Source organism: Debaryomyces fabryi (assembly GCF_001447935.2).
Source record: "Debaryomyces fabryi strain CBS 789 chromosome Unknown contig00181, whole genome shotgun sequence".
NCBI classification, from domain to species: Eukaryota; Fungi; Ascomycota; class Pichiomycetes; order Serinales; family Debaryomycetaceae; genus Debaryomyces; species Debaryomyces fabryi.
Genome location: NW_015385607.1, coordinates 1 through 18,355, shown reverse-complemented (window position 1 = coordinate 18,355; position 18,355 = coordinate 1). Strand labels below are relative to the sequence as shown.

At 34.9% G+C, this 18,355-nt stretch overlaps 9 protein-coding genes across 9 annotated transcripts; 4 read left to right on the top strand and 5 right to left on the bottom strand.

The window, feature by feature from the left end:
• Positions 1-813: 813 nt before the first annotated feature.
• REG1 (protein phosphatase regulator) lies at positions 814-3,627 on the top strand (the record flags this gene model as incomplete). Its single annotated transcript, XM_015614047.1, has 1 exon — positions 814-3,627. The coding sequence occupies one exon, from the start codon at positions 814-816 to the stop codon at positions 3,625-3,627; it is 2,814 nt and encodes a 937-aa protein (XP_015465133.1).
• A 1,036-nt stretch (positions 3,628-4,663) lies between these two features.
• AC631_05217 (putative cystathionine beta-lyase) lies at positions 4,664-5,788 on the bottom strand (the record flags this gene model as incomplete). Its single annotated transcript, XM_015614046.1, has 1 exon — positions 4,664-5,788. One exon carries the CDS (start codon positions 5,786-5,788, stop codon positions 4,664-4,666), a length of 1,125 nt encoding a protein of 374 aa, XP_015465132.1.
• Positions 5,789-7,361: 1,573 nt separating this feature from the next.
• On the top strand, positions 7,362-8,321 carry AC631_05216 (uncharacterized protein; the record flags this gene model as incomplete). The annotated part of the gene is made up of 1 exon (XM_015614045.1): positions 7,362-8,321. One exon carries the CDS (start codon positions 7,362-7,364, stop codon positions 8,319-8,321), a length of 960 nt encoding a protein of 319 aa, XP_015465131.1.
• A 138-nt stretch (positions 8,322-8,459) lies between these two features.
• COX17 (copper metallochaperone) lies at positions 8,460-8,666 on the bottom strand (the record flags this gene model as incomplete). The annotated part of the gene is made up of 1 exon (XM_015614044.1): positions 8,460-8,666. One exon carries the CDS (start codon positions 8,664-8,666, stop codon positions 8,460-8,462), a length of 207 nt encoding a protein of 68 aa, XP_015465130.1.
• A 214-nt stretch (positions 8,667-8,880) lies between these two features.
• AC631_05214 (uncharacterized protein) lies at positions 8,881-12,261 on the top strand (the record flags this gene model as incomplete). Its single annotated transcript, XM_015614043.1, has 1 exon — positions 8,881-12,261. One exon carries the CDS (start codon positions 8,881-8,883, stop codon positions 12,259-12,261), a length of 3,381 nt encoding a protein of 1,126 aa, XP_015465129.1.
• Positions 12,262-12,338: 77 nt separating this feature from the next.
• On the bottom strand, positions 12,339-13,559 carry AC631_05213 (S-methyl-5-thioribose-1-phosphate isomerase; the record flags this gene model as incomplete). Its single annotated transcript, XM_015614042.1, has 1 exon — positions 12,339-13,559. One exon carries the CDS (start codon positions 13,557-13,559, stop codon positions 12,339-12,341), a length of 1,221 nt encoding a protein of 406 aa, XP_015465128.1.
• Positions 13,560-13,693: 134 nt separating this feature from the next.
• On the bottom strand, positions 13,694-15,058 carry PEX12 (ubiquitin-protein ligase peroxin 12; the record flags this gene model as incomplete). The annotated part of the gene is made up of 1 exon (XM_015614041.1): positions 13,694-15,058. The coding sequence occupies one exon, from the start codon at positions 15,056-15,058 to the stop codon at positions 13,694-13,696; it is 1,365 nt and encodes a 454-aa protein (XP_015465127.1).
• Positions 15,059-15,250: 192 nt separating this feature from the next.
• Positions 15,251-15,877, top strand: AC631_05211 (uncharacterized protein; the record flags this gene model as incomplete). Its single annotated transcript, XM_015614040.1, has 1 exon — positions 15,251-15,877. One exon carries the CDS (start codon positions 15,251-15,253, stop codon positions 15,875-15,877), a length of 627 nt encoding a protein of 208 aa, XP_015465126.1.
• Positions 15,878-15,995: 118 nt separating this feature from the next.
• NOT3 (CCR4-NOT core subunit) lies at positions 15,996-17,732 on the bottom strand (the record flags this gene model as incomplete). Its single annotated transcript, XM_015614039.1, has 1 exon — positions 15,996-17,732. The coding sequence occupies one exon, from the start codon at positions 17,730-17,732 to the stop codon at positions 15,996-15,998; it is 1,737 nt and encodes a 578-aa protein (XP_015465125.1).
• Positions 17,733-18,355: the final 623 nt, after the last annotated feature.

The following is an 18,355-nucleotide window of genomic DNA, read 5'->3' as shown; positions in this document are numbered from 1 at the left end:
TCTTATTTGAAATACTTTGTTTCAAGATTGCTAAGAACTCATTATCTATATTAACTAATCTCCGAAATCCTCCATACGCCGATACAGGCTGTTGGCCCTTTTTTTTTGAGTTATTTACTCAAGTACCATTTGCTTTACTTTCTTAATTGAGTATGCTCTACTCCTTGTGTTATGATATACAATAACAATAACAGTAACTATCAGCCCTGTATTCCTCTTTCTAGCGGTAAACTATATAAATTGGTCTTTATTTCATTTACTAGACAACGACTTCTCATATTATCGGCTTTTTACGGGTTCGTGCTGGTTTATTATTGAGAACGAACCTCTTGGTAAATTTCTACTAAATTTCTTGTTGTCGTCCTTGCATGCTCCCAATTTAATGATAAAACCGTATACTGTACATGTATCTACGTATGGATGATGTTTCTGAACGTGTGCATCACATCAACAGGGTGCAGAAGTCATTCTCTATATGTTTTCTCTCATGAATTATACATTAAAGCCCATAAATTCATCCAAGACGTAGATAAAAACACTGCTTTGTACATCAACTATAGACCCGAGTCTTTATATGATAATTCACCACAATTGAATGCTTCTACCAATCCGGCATTAGCCTTATATTGTGTATATAGTTGAATGTTGAAGTCAATCATAAGGTTACACAAAACCTTTCCCCATACAATCCTTTCCGATCATGAAATAAAAAAGTTATCCTATAACATAGAGACAATTAATTAATCAAATTAAGCAGTTAGTTTGTATTTATAGATAATTCATTCTCAATAACATTAGAAACCACCTAAAGATATGTCATCCAGTAACAATTTGGGTGATGTTTTCACTGGTGGCGCTACCACTTCTCAGCACGTTGAGGCTGAAGATGATGATCATTTCGAAAATACTACTTTCAAATTGAAAAGAACAAGGTCGCTTGGACTCCTCGATGAATTTATTCAACCATCAGAAGTTGAGAATGCTAAGTCAGGAGAGGTGGATTCTAAGGGAAAATCGGAAATAAGTTCGGGAAACAAGGCTTCACCCCTGGATGGCAGCTCTATCAACAAAGAAGGATTAGAAGTTGATAATGATGCTTTAGTTGACGACAATGAAGAAGATAGAGAAAGCTATAAGGTACAATCACCGGTTGCTCTAAAAAGCCCGGAAATGTTACCTCATGATGATACAGATATTCAATACGAGCCATCGAGACATGTGGATTATCTCTCACATCAATGGGATGTATCTGATATATCTAAGAGTTGGCGTTATGTTATTCAGAAGCGGAAAGACGTTGCTAATTCAGCAAGACTAGAGAATGCGAGTTGGAGAACATGGGCTCAACGAAGGTCCAATTTAAAGACAATCAATCCCGAAGTAGTCAATTGGTCCAAGGATAGTGATGTCACTTGGTTGTATGGGCCTATTATGAAGGATGAGGAACATGGAGAGGCGGATGACGAAGATAATCATAAGCGAATCACTACTGCTACGAGTGCGGTTGCGGGGGATATTTCAATACCAAACAAGCAAAAGAAAGGACCAAAACCAATTTTGAAACGTAGAACGGTTCAAGATATGATGATTAGTCATTCCAACTTATTGAAGTTACAACTTGCGACGAATAGAATGCATGATAAACAGCGCCAAGAACATGAATCGCAAACCAGCAAAGAAAATCAACCGCATAACGAGAATGAACCTCCTGAATTTGATGACTACGATGCAATTTCAGCTAAATTGAATTCTCAATACAAAAATATAGATTCTCAGAATAATAGCATGGTTAATTTACAGAATTTAAACGATGATAAGAAAACAGAATCAACAAGCAGTGATCAAGCAACGAACAAAGATACAAATAATCAATCAAATAATACCTCATCTGACAACACTACTGCGAAACCTTCTAATAATGAAGCGGTATCGACTGGAACAAATTCCACTAGTTCATCAAGCCCTATTCCTAAGAAAGATCGTCGCATCCACTTTAATGATGTGGTACAGCAATGTATTGCAGTAGATGAATATTCGGATGAAGATGATGACGATTATTATGATGATGACGAGGAAGACTATTATTATGATGATGAAGAGGAAGATTATATGTACGAAACACCTCATGAGGACCAAGATGATTCTGGAGATGACGAGAATGAAGACGACGATGATGATGAAGGAGGATTTTTCTTAAAAGTGAAATCACCATCTTCTCCCAATGTACCAGTGCCAGGCTTGTCTTTGTCAGCGAATAAGGAGAACAATAAAAATAGTAATAATGATAATACTGAAGATACTGATTCGATCTCCACTACAAACAGTAAGTTTCATAGAAGTATTCATTTATTACCTTCCACGACATTAAATTGTGGTTCTTCAGACGAAGAAAGTGACGATGATAATCCATACACATCAAGTTTATCCCATAATGCGAACAATAGGGGTTACGATTATTATTATGATTACAATACGGTTTATACCTGTGATCCCGATCATGCGATCTATGGATTGAACGATAAGAATAATAGTAAGACTCCTGATGTTGTTGATGTGCCAGACAATATTACGTTAGGTTCTAATTTTGATTATGAAGTTATTGAAAACGAAGAATTCAATAATGACAAAATGCCAATAATTGATCCATCAGTTATCAACAGCAATAACCTCAATTACCCGATCAGCAATCATAATAATAGTAAATCCGTCTCTGAGTCTAATGATTCCGGCAACAAAGTTCAGAATGCAGGCGTTGCCGCAAATGATAACAGTCAAGGGTTTGTGAAACCTACTAGTCCGGACGCTTCAAATATAAAGTCTTCGGCATTCAGTTTCAGTAATTCGGATAGCGAAGATGACTCTGATGACTCTGATGATGGATTGTCGATTAGCACTAAAAATTCAAGTCAATCGTTGGCTCAACTGGTATTTACTCACAACATGACTCGTTCTTCAAACAATGATGATGAGCACCAATACCCTACTTACGAAAGCCAACCAGTTACAGCCCCAGTTTCCAGCATTAACCCACGTCATTCTTCAACTTCAATTTCCAAACAGTCTACTTCATCTAATTCTTTATCACAGCTGTTCTTTGGTGGGGGACTAACGAAGCAAGATCAAAATCAAAATCAAGCACTAGCGCTGTCTTTTTTCGGTACAAATGATGGTCAAGATGAGGAAATTCAAGACCAAGGTGAAACTATTTCATCACTGGATACTTCACAATTACAAAGAACATTATCTAACACTCAGCGCAAAGCATCCCCTCTACCACCACACACTACATCTGCCAACGCCTTTCTGGGAAACACAACACCCCCATTAGAGAGACAACCCAAAAAGACCTTTTCATTTGATTCAGGAAGTGATTCTGAAGAAGAAGCGAACGATGTTATTGCGCCTCCCCGCGTCGATAACTCAACTCCAAGCTACGCATCTTTATCCCAGGTCGCTGATAAGAATGGTATAAGGAGTCCATCGCCTGATGTTAACAACATCGGTAGTCCCCAATTAAATTCAAATAACAGTAATTCTTCTACGCATGGAAACCAAAATAAAAACATAGTTGGTCAGGCAAAGGGCTTGGCAAATCATTTATTGGGTAATTGGAAAAATAACGAATAACGAATGATGGACTATAGACATTGTTCTTCATTGATCTGTTTGCTGCAAGAATCATTTGATATTTTTGCTTATTAATTAATTTGTTTTCCTTCATTTCAATCATCTTTTTTCTCCATTCATTGTTTTAATGGACTTGTATTAAGCTAATTTATTTCATTTTCTGAAGGAACTAAGTATAAAAAGAACAATTTAACTAAATATTTAGCAAACTCATTCTGATATTTATATCAATCATGTACTAGTTATAAATTTATATACTATAGTTTCGTTTTTAAATCGCAATTCATAATAGTAATTAGGCAAATTGAATAAGTGTATGCGATGGTCGCAGATAAATATACAGACCTTTATACAAGCCATAACCAATAATAAATCTAGTCAGTTTACAAGCAAGAAACATAAACTTCATCTAAAAGGATACAATACACTAGCGATATATATATTAACATATAACAAAGGATATGAAACTAATACAGAGTAAGCGATATCTCCACAACTAAGAGACCGAAGCACCCTATGGTGATGACGGCAAATGCAAATTAATAGGTACATTTTTCTTATTACTCAAGCATTTTTGGTGGGGGTTTATTTTATCTATAATTGTTAAGAGTTAAACGATTTTACGTAGCCAGTATGGCTTTTTGAAGTTATCGAGCAATTACAGAATAAAATTGCAACAATCTCTTCCAATAGTACATTTAGACTATTTGGACTATTTGAGCTCTGCCGTGCGTCTATGGCCATATTGGGAAACTTACTCTCCGCATAATTTTTTGTTTGTTTGCTCTCCATTGGTATAAGGTTCAGTGAATAGAACTTTACTACTAGGTTTTCGATGCAAGAATTATAACAAGGATTACGGGGAAAATTACAAGCCCTCTTAGGTGGTAGATAGCGAGAGAATGTTAATATACAAATAGAATAAGTCTTATAAAAAGATAAATAGAAGTTAAGCTCTATCATCGGCGAAATTCGCAACTTGTTCACTAAATTTATTTGATTATATCTTTTTTACTTTCTGTATACATACTTCACTCTACGAAGACTTAAGGCCCTGGTCAATATCAGCAATTAGATCATCAATGTTTTCCACACCCACACTAAGCCTTAATAAAGTAGGACTGACTGTCGAATCACTAAGAACTCTCCACTCAATTAAACTTTCTACTCCTCCTAAAGAAGTGGCGTGGTGAAAATAATGCAATTTCGAAGGGAATTGTTTTGCATCAGCTTCGCTTTCAAGCTCAATGCAAAATACTGGCGAATATCCATTCGATAGTTGCTTCTTAACAAACGGCTCTGTTTGTAAGGAAGAATGATAAATTTTTTTCAATTTAGGATACTTTTCTCTGTTCTCTACCAAGAACTTTATCAACTTCTCAGTGTTCTCAGCTTGCTTCAATATTCTAAGTTCGTATGTCCTCAAACTTCTAATCAACAAAAAGCTCTCTAAGTTAGATATATTACTTCCCAAATCAACACGATCCTTTACCAATTGATTTTTCACATTGATATCCTTTGTTACCAAAACACCGGCTAACAAATCACTGTGACCTCCAAAGTACTTAGTGGCCGAGTGAAATACCATATCAGCTCCCCATTTGAATGGGTCTTGCAATGGAGGAGGTGCGAATGTAGAATCTACCAATAAAAATGCTCCCCTTTCGTGTGCCTTATCAGCATAGTACTGAATATCAAAAACAGTACCGTCTGGGTTGACGGGAGTTTCCAAACAGATCAAATCTCCTTGATTCAATTGGTTTAAATCATCTTCTAAAGATATTTGCTTTAAACCTTTGAGACGAGAAAATATATTCAAAATACCATGACAACCATGATAGCCTTTTCCAATACTCGCTACTTTAGGATTAAAGTATGTCAATGCAGCAAAAAAAGCAGCTAAACCAGAAGTGTATGCCACAGTGTGCCCATCTAATATACTATCTAAAATCTTTTCTACTCGTTCAGAATTTGGATTCGTTTCTCTTGAGTAAACAACGTTTCCAATTATTGAATTTTCAGGCAAATCTTCATCTTTGACTAACTTCTCTGGATCATCATCATACTTATACGTAGTTGTAACATGAATTGGCGTCATTACATCAGCCACCTTATGTATTTCATCAGCCGCGTGAATACTATTAGTGGAAATTCCAGTCATATTGATTGATTATTCTTAAGTCAATTAACTCAAAATAACCATTGAGATTATAAACTTAAAGGTACTATTTATAAAAATATTCTTAACCCAGGCACGTAAACATCTATGGCGAAGATTGCGTTTATTGTTAGTTGGGTCATTAAACTACATAAAGTTACATTAGGTTGTAGAATTGAGCGCAAAAAAAGTGCCATCAAAAGCGCAAAATAGGCGCAAAATAGGCGCAAAAAACTAAAGAACATGCCTTAAGAATTACTCTTCCTTCTTCTTCAGGCTTCCTTTTGCCTCAGATTGTATATGTGAGTCATAAACGGTAACATACTAAAATTCCGTATCATTGCGCTCTAATGAAAACGTTCATTTTTTTTGCACTCAAATACTAAGATGAGTTGCAATTTAGTATAGAAGGATGGTCATAACACTGGTTTAAGTAGAAACAATGTATAATAGTATAGAAATGAGTATATAATATAGGGTAATTATCTCAGTTATGATTGAATCTAATATCTTACAGGTGGACTCTAATGATTTGGTCAATATAAGTGTGAATAATTTAACAGTAGGAGTTAAGAATAGTGTAACAGGTAGGAATGATGTAGAAGCAACAGGTAATGATAAAGGATAAGAAAAGATATTAGACGTGTCGTTTGGATTGAAAGCGGTGAGTTGATGGCTTTAATGGGCGGTTTAGGGAGTGGGAAAACTACTTTGTTGAATCTTCACTCTCTGAGAGCTAATGCAAGAAACAAATAGCCTTCTTTTTCTGGATCAATTGAATATATAGTTGGGGAAAAAGGGATTTCGTAATGCATATTTATTACAAACTGACATTTTATTGCCAGGATTTGCAGTCTATGAGACTTTAATGTTCCAAGTAGACTTGAGATTATCTCCTACTGCTGGTAAACGTGAAAAAAATGAATTGTTAGCATTAAATATTAATTTATTGCCTTCGATTGTTATTTTCGGTCTTTTTATGGGTTGGCTATGCCTTTGCTTATGCCCATGTTTTTCAGGGCCTTGAAGTATTATAACTCGGATATTAATTTGCAGGCTCATTTTGGTGGATATTTTGGTTGTCTAATCATTTATAGATTGGTAATGATTTGAGCTGCTTCCATTAGAGTTAAGCTCTACGTACAGTACCCTGATAAATCTAAAATATTCAACGTCAGTTCTCAAAAATGTGAATAAGAGTCTACTCAACCTTTATTGAAGTTGTTAGCTTGTTGGTCTTTTTGCGGCAATTCAAAGAGTAGGATTTTTAAGCAAGTAATACTTCAATCTTACAGGATATCATAATTCTTTGATTATCTTCAAATTAAACTCTTTTGAGGATTCAAATGTAAGTAAATCACAGAGAACAAGTATTTTAGAAACCCATAGTTGCAGAAGAATAGTTAGCTTGCTTCCATGGTCGCAAATAAATTATACCACCTGTATATAAAAATTTAACCTGAAGTAGAATTCACGTTGCTAATCAGATTATTAGGCTAGGTAGACTAATAAACGTTGTTTAGTTCTTTGTAAGGATAAGTTAGTAAGCGATTGTTTACTAGTCTAAAAGAGTGATATGAAATTAATACCGAGTATTTTGTTAACAACATTCGTTGCGATATCTTTACAAACAACTGGCAATAGACCAAAGCATCCTGATGATGGTGATGATGGCAAATGTGAATTAATAGGTACATTTTCACTTATAACGCAAGCGTTTTTGGGGGTGCTTTGTCTCTCATCGTTAATAGTTAAACGATTTTATGAGTATCCATTGAGAAGAACGTGGCCAGTATGGTTCTTTGATGTGATGAAGCAATTAATTGGTGCACTTGGGGTCCATGTATTCAATGTGTTTTTGTCAATATTGAAATCTAAGAAAGATCCAAGATTGAAGTGTACAAGGAATAAGGATAAAGATGATACTGACAACAGTATTGATCCGTGTGATTGGTATTTTTTAAATATAGTATTCGATTGCACCATAGGAGTTTTGGTCTTGTACTTTGTATTTAATGCCTTTAACAAAGTTTGTCGAAAATGGCTTAAAATTACTCAGATAGAGTCGGGTCAATATGGATCTGATCCAGAGAAACCGTCAGTTAGGGCGTTTTTAAAGCAATTAGGAGTATACTTTGGATCGCTCATGATTACTAAAATTATCCTATACGGAATAGTCGAATGCTTTGAAACTCAGTTATTATGGATAACTAGCCACATACTATTGGTATGGCTAGATGAATATCCCGACGAATTTGAAATATTTGTGGTCATGTTCGTTGTACCTGTGGTAATGAATTGTCTACAATTAGTTTTGGTTGACAACATCATTCAAAATCGGATTATCGGAAAGGTGAATGAACGAATGCATCACGAATATGTACAAAATCCGTCAGGTGTAAATGAAGGATATCTTCATGATGAAATCGAGGAATTTACAGGGCACGGAGACCACGGGCATAAACGAAACCGTAGGAACAACTCTTTATCTAGCAGGGATGGGATCAAATCATACGGTACGTTCAACGACGTCTGATTATGTTACACTAATGATACTCGTATTGGCATTTATAATAATAGAATATTATACCATATTTATAATCTAAATCTTTGTAAGTCTATGTAAGGTATTATGTACAAGTTAGGCCACCTATATATAAACATCACTATTCATCTAACGGGTTTCAAATCCATACCCTTTCATGCAAGCTTTATATTTGGAAATCAAATCGTCACACTTGCCGCTTTCTTGACCGTTGAATAAGAGACATTCATCTCTTTGCTTTTTCTCGTCCAAACAAACACAACATGGCTTTGGTTTAGCATCTTCTTTTTTTTGTTGGACAGAATCACTGCCCTTCTTATCACCTCCACTCGACATTTTATTAATATAATCTTTCAGGATAAGGAAGAAGATAGTATTCCTAAAAGAATGAATTACTAATTCTCTTATGATGTCGTATAATTTCAAAAATGTCTCGCTACCAAATATGCGACATTCTGATATCAATAACACTTCTGGTGTTCTAACAAATAGTGTAGAACTATAATTGACATTGAATAATAATTAAAGGATAATAGAGCGGTAAACTGAAATGTCAGCAGAGTCTTCTGGTTCTAATTCTGAACAGAAATTAACCTCACAAAGTCCTAACCGCTTATCCACCGATGGGAGTGCTAATTTGAATGATGACTTGGCGAATGGATCAGAGTATTCATCTAGCTCGTTTGTATCGTTGCCAAACCATAACTTGCATAGAAGGTCAGGATCAGCTGTATCATTTAAAAATAGTGTTGATGCAGATAGTAGTTTTCTGTCATCGGCATATTTTCAAATATTGAATAATCACAACAGCCAGGACGATGGTAAGATTAATGATATATTTTCTCCATTGGGGCCAAATTCTATATACGAATTAACAATTGCATCAGATTCATCGAGAGCTAAAAAGAGTAGAACTCCAAAGAATACGGTAACCATAAATGGTGGGATAACAACAGTGAGTAACCTAAGAAATCCGACACTAAAAGATATACCGCAGATTCAACTACTGAAATTAAAACAGAAAGTTGAAAACAAAGAATTGGAATCATCGTTAATCCATGTTTCCGAAGAAGATTATAAGAATTTCGAGCTGAGTTACAAATTATTAACTGAAGATACGCTTCAGAAATTTATTGAGCTGGATAATAATAGACAGGGAAATTTATCGGCCTCATCTTCTATTTCAAATTTTCCAACCAAGAACAATTATGTGTCATATGGAGATGATGAAATATCATCAATTCCAAAAGTTTTTCTCGATTCTAATTTCAGACTAGATGACCCTAGAATATTCAAACAAGTAATAGGTGATTTCAATCTATTCTCAGATAACGAAACACCGGATGAAAATGCGAAATCTAGTTTGGCCAACAATCATGATTTACAAGAAGAGCTATCTCACTATTTGGACATCGTTGAAGTGAATCTCATAAAGGAAATTTCGAAATCTTCAGATTCTTTTTTCAATACAATCGGTGATATAAAGGAAATACAGTCACAGTCTGAAAGCTGTGCAGTACAGTTCCATGGTATATTAGATAAATTACAATTGCTTGAGGAGAAGGAATGTCAACGAGGATTAGACATTTTAAATAAAGTTAACGAACGAAAGAACGTTGAACATTTAGAATCTTCATTATTACAATTGAAATATCTAGTATCAATCATCGATTTGGCTAAAATATCTTTTGATAACGGCAATCACTCAAAATGTTTGAACGAAATTGTTGTTGCTGAACATTTGATGACAGGAATAGAATTAGAAGATCCTGACGAGGATAAACTAGTATTATATCCAGATTTGCCATACGCAGCATTAGATCTTTCCAATTTGTCAGCAATCTCAAACTTGAAGTCAGATATACAAGATTTAAAACAAGAATGCTCGAAAGGATATATTAGTGCATTCATAGATTTGCTTTTGGAAGATTTACGCCAACACTACAATAATGTACCATATGAAGACACTTTAAATAGAATGGCGACTTTCATCGATAAATCCAAAAAACATGGCACGAAGTCCTTAAATAAATCTTATCAATCGATCTCAGAAGATAAAAAGGAAAAGTTTAAGGAATATATTACTAACTTGGCGAAATCTGGACATTTATCTCAATCATATGCAAATTATCAGGATAGATTAATCACAGAAATTAAAGATATTATAAAAGTCAATTTACCTAGTACTGGTAAACTGGGTGTTTCACTGGCTGATATGTCCAATGTTCCTTCAAGGTCTTCTTCGGTTCCACCAGAATCAAATAATAACTTGTTGCAACCAGGTAGTGGAGTTTCAGGCAACAGCTTATCATCAAACATAAGATGTATGACACCAAAAGAATTTGAAACCATGCTAACAAAAATATATACTAGTTTATCGGAATGTTTGCGACGTCTTACTGTTCAACAGAAGATACTACTCGATTTTGCACTAACAGCTATCCCTCCAAATTCTGAAGACAATTTAGATGTTATGTCTTTGGATATAACCTTTGCCATTAATAAATCAATTGAATTGACCCAAATTCGATTGACTAAGATTATCAATGTTCGACTGGAACAAACCGCTGAAGCTTCGCTCGATCATTATTTACGCTTATATGCTCTTTCTTCTGCATATTTACAGGAATGTGAATTGATTAATCCAGGATATGTTGCTAGCGGTGCAGGTAACTCTTTGAATGACTGGGTCAAGAATCATATTGGTTACTTTATCCATAAATTTCATCTGAACTCTTTAGCAATGCTAGCAAATAACTGTGATAAAGAAGTTTGGAGAGAGATAACTCAGGAGGATGTCTTGCAGGAGCATCAAGTACTAATAGACGAAATTTGTGGATATGCAGAATATATTGAGACTGATGGCAAGAGCGGATTTTCTGGTGATTCTTGGATGTCCGTGCTAGACTTACATGAAACTGCAAAAGAAGATAAGGAAAATAGTTCCAAATCTAGTAAGCCACTTGATGGTAGATTAATAATACATAACGAATCATTCATGATTCCAGAATTAACTTTAAAATCCTTAGTAACTGTCAGAGAGTATCTTATTATCTCCAAAGTATTCTCAAATAAAAGTTCGGTCATCGAAAATAACCTATTGAATTACTTTAAATTAATGAATTCTAAAACATCGCAGGCAGTTTTAAATGCTGGAGCGACTAGAACTGCAGGACTTAAGCATATTACTACCAAACATATTGCATTGTGTATCCAACTAGTTGAATTTAATATTGCGTTGTTATCTTCTTTACAGGGCATATCCAAACAAATGAGAAATCTTTCACCTCCACCTAATTCACATGAAGAAATCAGCTTTGCTAGAATTTTGAGTAATTATAAGGATCATGAAAACGAGCTTTTCTCGAAATTGGTATCTATCATGTACGATCGTACTATAAATCATTGTGCAACAATCGTCACTATTAACTTGTCAGAACCACTCAAGCACCCCCAACAATGTCATCTGTATATGGAAACATTAGTCAAGGAAACAACTACTGTTACCAAAGTACTCACAAAGTATTTACCTGAGATAAAGTGCTCATTGATTCTTCTGCAGATATTTGATAACTATAAGAAACTTTTAGTCGACTGCTTTTGTACACAGTTATCGCAATTTAAGGATTTTAATGAAAAGCACTCCTTGTTGAAGGATATTGATTATTTTAGGGTAAAATTGTCTGAAATACCAGGCTATGGAAATTCTGGTCAAGTGATTTGGGAAAATGTGAACTCTTTGCCAACAATTGAAGATACAAAAATGGAGCAAGTAATGAGAAACAATATTGAAGGAGAAAGACAGCAAAATACTAGTACGCAAGCTTCTCAAAGAAATTCATCAGAGATTGACAACGAACCCGATGATGTAACAGATCAAAACAACAATAAAAATAGCGATGAAAAAGAGGACTCCCAGGTTAAAAAATGATAGCTGAATGAGCAATTATGTATATTGAACGATTTATAGAATTTCTAGTAATGCATAACTAATAACATAATTGAGTTCTATACATTTAAATTAAATTCACCTTTACTATTTTTGACAAAAACATTCTCATCTTCAGTGACTATACAGTCAATTAATTCATGAGGTGTAACATCAAAAGCAGGGTTCCACACATCTATTCCAGGCGTCGCAATTCCTACCGTTTGTTTTCCGCCAACTCCATTATTAGTTAGAACTGGACCATTAAGCGTAGTTAATTCATGTGAAGGCCTTTCCTCGATTATGATACCATCACCAGTCTTTGTCTTAAAATCAATTGTGGTTCTGGGGGCTGCGATAATGAATTTAATGCCACTTTCTTTATCTGAGTTTGAATTGAAATAATTTGCAATTGTTGATAATTGGAATGTACCAATTTTATTTGCTGTATCACCATTTTCCACAATTCTGTCAGCACCGGCAATGATAAACTTAACCGGAGCAATCAGGTTTTTGACCTTTCTTTGTTTACTTAAAGTAGAAATCAACGATGACGCCATACTATCACAAATAAGTGTTGATGGAATTCCTTCATAATTTAATTCATACGTAGTCAATCTGGCTCCTTGATTATAAGGTCTAGTTTCACATGGATAAACATGGTCTAACCAGAATTTTTCACCTGCATCTTTAGATAACTTATTAAAAACAGTTCTGATTATTCCCAAAGCAGTTCCGTGGCCCGAAGTTGCTAACGATCCAGTATTACAAATAGTAATGATCGAGAATGGACCAGTAAAGTTTTGCGCTTTCAATGTTTCGGTAATGTAACGTAACCCGTTATCACCAATCTTGAAATTATTATTCAAGTCATCGTCATATAATGCAACAGAATATTGATATATGATATCAAATGTGTGCTGGTCAACAGAATCTTCCTTTTTGAACTCCTTAAGTATGAGCTTCTCGATATCTAAACAAGCATTGGAAAGGTTAACAGCGGTTGGTCTTGCAGTAATTAAATAGTGAATGGACTTTACCAAGTCATCAATAGTTCTAGATTTCTCTTGGGATTTTTTCAAATTACTGTATGTCTCCATAACTATAGAAAATGCACCGACAATTGCAATAGCTGGTGCCCCTCTAACTTGCATCAATTTAATAGCTTGAAATGCATCCTCAATGGATTCAATTGAAATATATTTTGTGGCATATGGAATAAGAAGCTGATCTAAAATATCCAATGTTATATTATCTCTATCGAACTTAATTGCTTGAAGGGTTTTAGCATCACCTGTCATTTTCGGGCTTCTGTTAAGAGTTTTGCAAGTGTTAATCAGTTGAAGACAGATTTCATGAAAAATCAATCAATATAACTACGGCCACGTGAGATTGAGCACCTATGATATTTACATTGCCATACATACTGTATTATTTAGAATATTAATCTACGTATACCTTCAATCTCCCATTCCTCTTTTAACCCATTCCATTTACAGCCCAACAACTTCTTTCCAGTGATAGGGCATCTCCCACCTTTGTTGATATCAACTGTTATCTTATCTTCTGGTGTGGCATTTGCCTCGGCTTCATCACCGACTTTTTCACTTTGAACTTCTTTCTCGATATCGGATTCTTCATCATCACTATCCAATTCTTCTCTCTTTAGCTTGACCTTTTCTGAAACGATTTTATGTGATTGGGTAAGATAATTATATATGCATGAATAGCAGAAGACATATCCTGTTTCAATGATTGCAGGATTACTTATTTCGTCTTTGCACAATGGGCAGGTCTTTCCAGAGTTGTAAACCTTCTTTGGCTTACTGTCTAAACGACGACCTCTTGATAAAGAAGAAGGAGGTGGCAATAACGAGTCTAGCACATTTCCCTGGGTTTTAGCTATTTTCAGGGCAAAATTTGAGTTGTTGTACCATTCTAAGAACTTCAAAGTGAAAATAGCTATTGGGAAGAATGTACCCAAAATAAAATTTATCAATCTCCATGATGGCTTTGTAATGTTCTTATTCAAAATTCTTAGTATCGATGCAGCAAGCGTGGGAGGAGCAATTTTATTGGGCATATCTTTCTTAGAAGTAACCTTAGGTTCATGCTTTGAGTAGTCGTATTGATTGAGTCTTGAATAGTTAATTTTGAATAATAACGTCAATAGCGTGGGGGATTTACTCAGTCCACTCAAGTACAATAGGGTTGTGAAGAAGTTACCTGTTCTGAAAATACTCTGCAATATAGGATATAATTTGACAAACCGTCTTTTAAATTCTGTTTTATACACGTCTGCTCTATTTGTAGGGTCGTTTGGTACTAATTGATTTGTGACATACTTTGGGTACCAAATCTCATACCAATAATTGAATTTTTCACTCAAGTATGATACTCCTGTGATTTCAAAGATAGATGCAAACCTCTGCAAGCTGCTCAAGCTTCTCCTTTCTTCTATCATAGAGGGCACCAACTGCGTTAATTTACTACTTCTATATTTGGTGTCTGACAATGGAGTCTGACTTACTCTCTTTAATCCATAGAAATTCTCTGTGAATGACCCTTGCCAATAACTCATAAAATACCACTCAATGAATGTTCGAAAGAACAAATTCAATTCTTCAAAGTTATTTGCAACTTTAAGCAACGCATATGGGTATTTACTGGCATAATGAACTAATATATATCTTAGTGATGGCGATAATAATGATTCCAACTGGCTCGCCGAAATTAATTCAAAAAGCGTTGGAACTTCTGAATCTAACTGCGAGGCATCCAAAGACGAGTAGTATTCCATGATTGTAATAAACTATAGACCACTTCCTGAAGATTTTCTTGATATTGTACTATCAAGCTAATCAATTTAATGTAGTCCCCACAATATACCCGAGGATCAAAACAGTCGTGTGAAGGCTAAACTACTCGATATTAATTTTGCAACAATTGTCATTACTTTAGTATATATACTATTCTATCAGACTACACTATAATGGAAGAATTTGAAGGAATTGGCTCAATTGTGGATGAATTTCAAATAAAGGGATCAACTTTGAATTTATTTGGCATAAAATGGAAGACGCCTAATAGTGACAGAGAGTTGAAAAAGTTTATTCAAATTCCCTATGGACCTCACAACAAAGCTTTCCCAAGTTTACCAATAATCACTAATTCCAACCGTAAGCTGTTTAGATATATCACTCAAGACACTATGATGGATAGGTCTATTTTAGAGTATGACGAGTCTAAATTTGATTCTGATTTTGAACTCAATGATTCTAGCATGAATACAAATCTCACACAATTTATGAACGATTACGACATCAATGACAAAGAAGGGAAAAATTCTGAATATCATAGACCACAGACAAGTTTTGGAAACAATTATCATGAGAACATTCTTTCTGATGTTATACTACAATCGACTTGTGAAGAAATGGAATTGGTTGAAAAAAATAGCATTCTTTCAAGCGAATTCACTCAATTGTCCTCAAACCGTTCGGAGAACGATTCTTCGAAGAAACCAGACATATTTTCCGAGAAAGAAGATGTATTTAGTCTCAAATCAGAACCTTTTGCTGATTTGGAACTGGGCGATTTTGTTGGCCTACAAAACTAAATAGTACGTAATAAAATGTTGGTTTTTATTTAGAGAACGTCGCTTTAACTAATGGTTTTAAAAATCAAGACAAAGTAGATGTATAATGGTGGAGGCAACCCGCACTAGTATTAGATTTCTAGAATAATGTTTTAGATGGTTCTAATTGGCAGAGATTAAGTTCAAGTCTATAGCCATATTTAATATAGGTTTCCCATGTTATTAAATCGAAAACTTGATAGTCGCCGTGCTCAACGTATTCGTTTGCATCTACCTGTGGAGTAGGTGTATTCCTCACACATTTAAACCAGTAATAATAGTGTTTGGATTCAAATAACATTTTATCGAATGGTGACTTATCTTGAATCTGGTTTGTTCCACGCAAATTATTTTGAATTTCTGATCTAGATCCATATGGTTTCCAGTTCAACTTGAAAAGGCACGATTCTGCTATTAAATTTTCTATTGGGGTAAATCCATAATAGTATCCATAAAACAAAACCATGGTTAATTCATTTATTACTGGTACATTGTCTGCATTATTTTGAGCCGATAGTAATTGAATTTCTTTGACGAATTGATCAAATTGATTTTCAGCTCTTATACGGTTCCAATATGATTGAAATTTGAGCAAGTGCAATGGGGCCTTTATGCGTTGCTCCTGTGTATTATTAGGCAAATGATGGTTAAAGGTTGCCTGAATAGCCAGTGGAAGAAATGGCTTTTGAATTGGAGTAATGTAAGGGTTATATGCATTGGTATTAATTAATATTTTAGAATCGTTCGTTGAGACTTTCCGCGTAGCAGTGAAAGAAATTGCTAAGTCCTGAATACCGGGTGGTAGCTTTATTAAATTCAAATCGCTGAATAATTCTAGTTCTGTATTTGACACCGATGAGTTTTGTAAAACTTCAACAAACTTATAGTTAGGATCATTTGACTTTTTCTCTACAGAAAATTGAGATTCTAGCTGAGGCTCGGGATGATTTGTTGGTTCTGGCAGAATTTGAGATTGAAACTGTGATTCAAATGGTAACTTATTTGAGGGCACTCTTGAATTTTGCGATTGAATAAATACAGGCTCTTCTTTTATAGGCTTAATATCCATATCCCCGTTTTTACCTATTCCGTTAGAAGTAGATGGCGCACTTCCCGCGGCAGCTACTGCCCATTTCAAATTTCCCACTGGCTTCGAAGGGGTAGTAGCTGGCTTTAAGCTCTTAATTATCGCAGGGCTCGATAACTCTGGGGTCGAGGGTATAGGTAAAGGAGCCTTTTGGGGTGTAGATGATGTGTCTGGATGAGTTTGTGGTGAATTGTCAGATCTTGAATGTAAAGAAGAAGTAGGTAATTGATCTGCGCTCTTTTTAATTGGAGTTGAAACATTAACCTCGTCGACATCTTCCTTATTAGAAGAGCTCTGATCTTGGAAAGATATGTCGTCATTTTGGCTATTCTCATCATTTATATTATCATTGTTCGACGACTTTGATGCTTCTTTAATTAATTCATCATACAAAGTATCATCGTCGATAAAATCAGGCTCTTGGTTGGATTCCAAATAAAATGTAATATCTTCTTGAATTGCAAACACCGCATCAGGGCTGATCTTATCCTTTTTCAAAAAATCGATAACCATTTCCATTTTTTCAATATGAAATTTGTTTCTATTGCTAAAGCCTTCAATTTCCTGTTTTCTTTCTTCTATCATTGTTAGATTATTCTTACGAATCTTTTTTTGAGATATCTTTTCATATTCACCTTCCAATTTTTCACATTGATCTTCCAATTCTTCTATGCTTGTTTCAAGAAATCCTACTGCCTCCTCTGCTTCTGGTGATAAGTCGATTTCTTCCAGCTCCAAAGCTGCTAGCATTATTGACTGGTTTGAATATGATTTCATCTTTGAGCTCTTTTCTACATCTTTATAGCACTCCATTGCATCCTCCACTAATTTTCTATGCTCTTGCAATTTACTAGGCGCTATTGCTGCCTCAATTGAATCGTTCAGTTGCCATGTTTTAATCTGATCTCGAAATTTTTGTAACTTTTTGATCTCTTTCTTTAAGTCTCCCTCTAACTTTTCTCGTTGAGAATCGCTGTTTGAACTTTGGTGGCGACTGTAATAATAATTAAATAAATCTATGCCTTCGTTTATTTTCTTAAACACCGCATCAACTTCTCTAGTAATTCGTTAGTATATGAAATCGAAAGTCTACTTGTTCCGGATTAACTATTTCAGTTCTCACGAACATAACCTTTGAATTTAGTTCCTCCTGATAAAACGAATAAATTAAGACATACTTTTGAAGCTTTCTATGAGACATGGCTACGGATAGGTTTACCAGTACTTGCAATATTCAATAGTAATGCTAGTTTCTAGTAATGATCTCTTCATTATGGTGAAAAATTTTGAGATCTGGATAGATGGTTGCACGTGAATGGTCTACGAACAAAGTAAGCATCCATACTACTAAATCAAATTAATAACTGGTATAA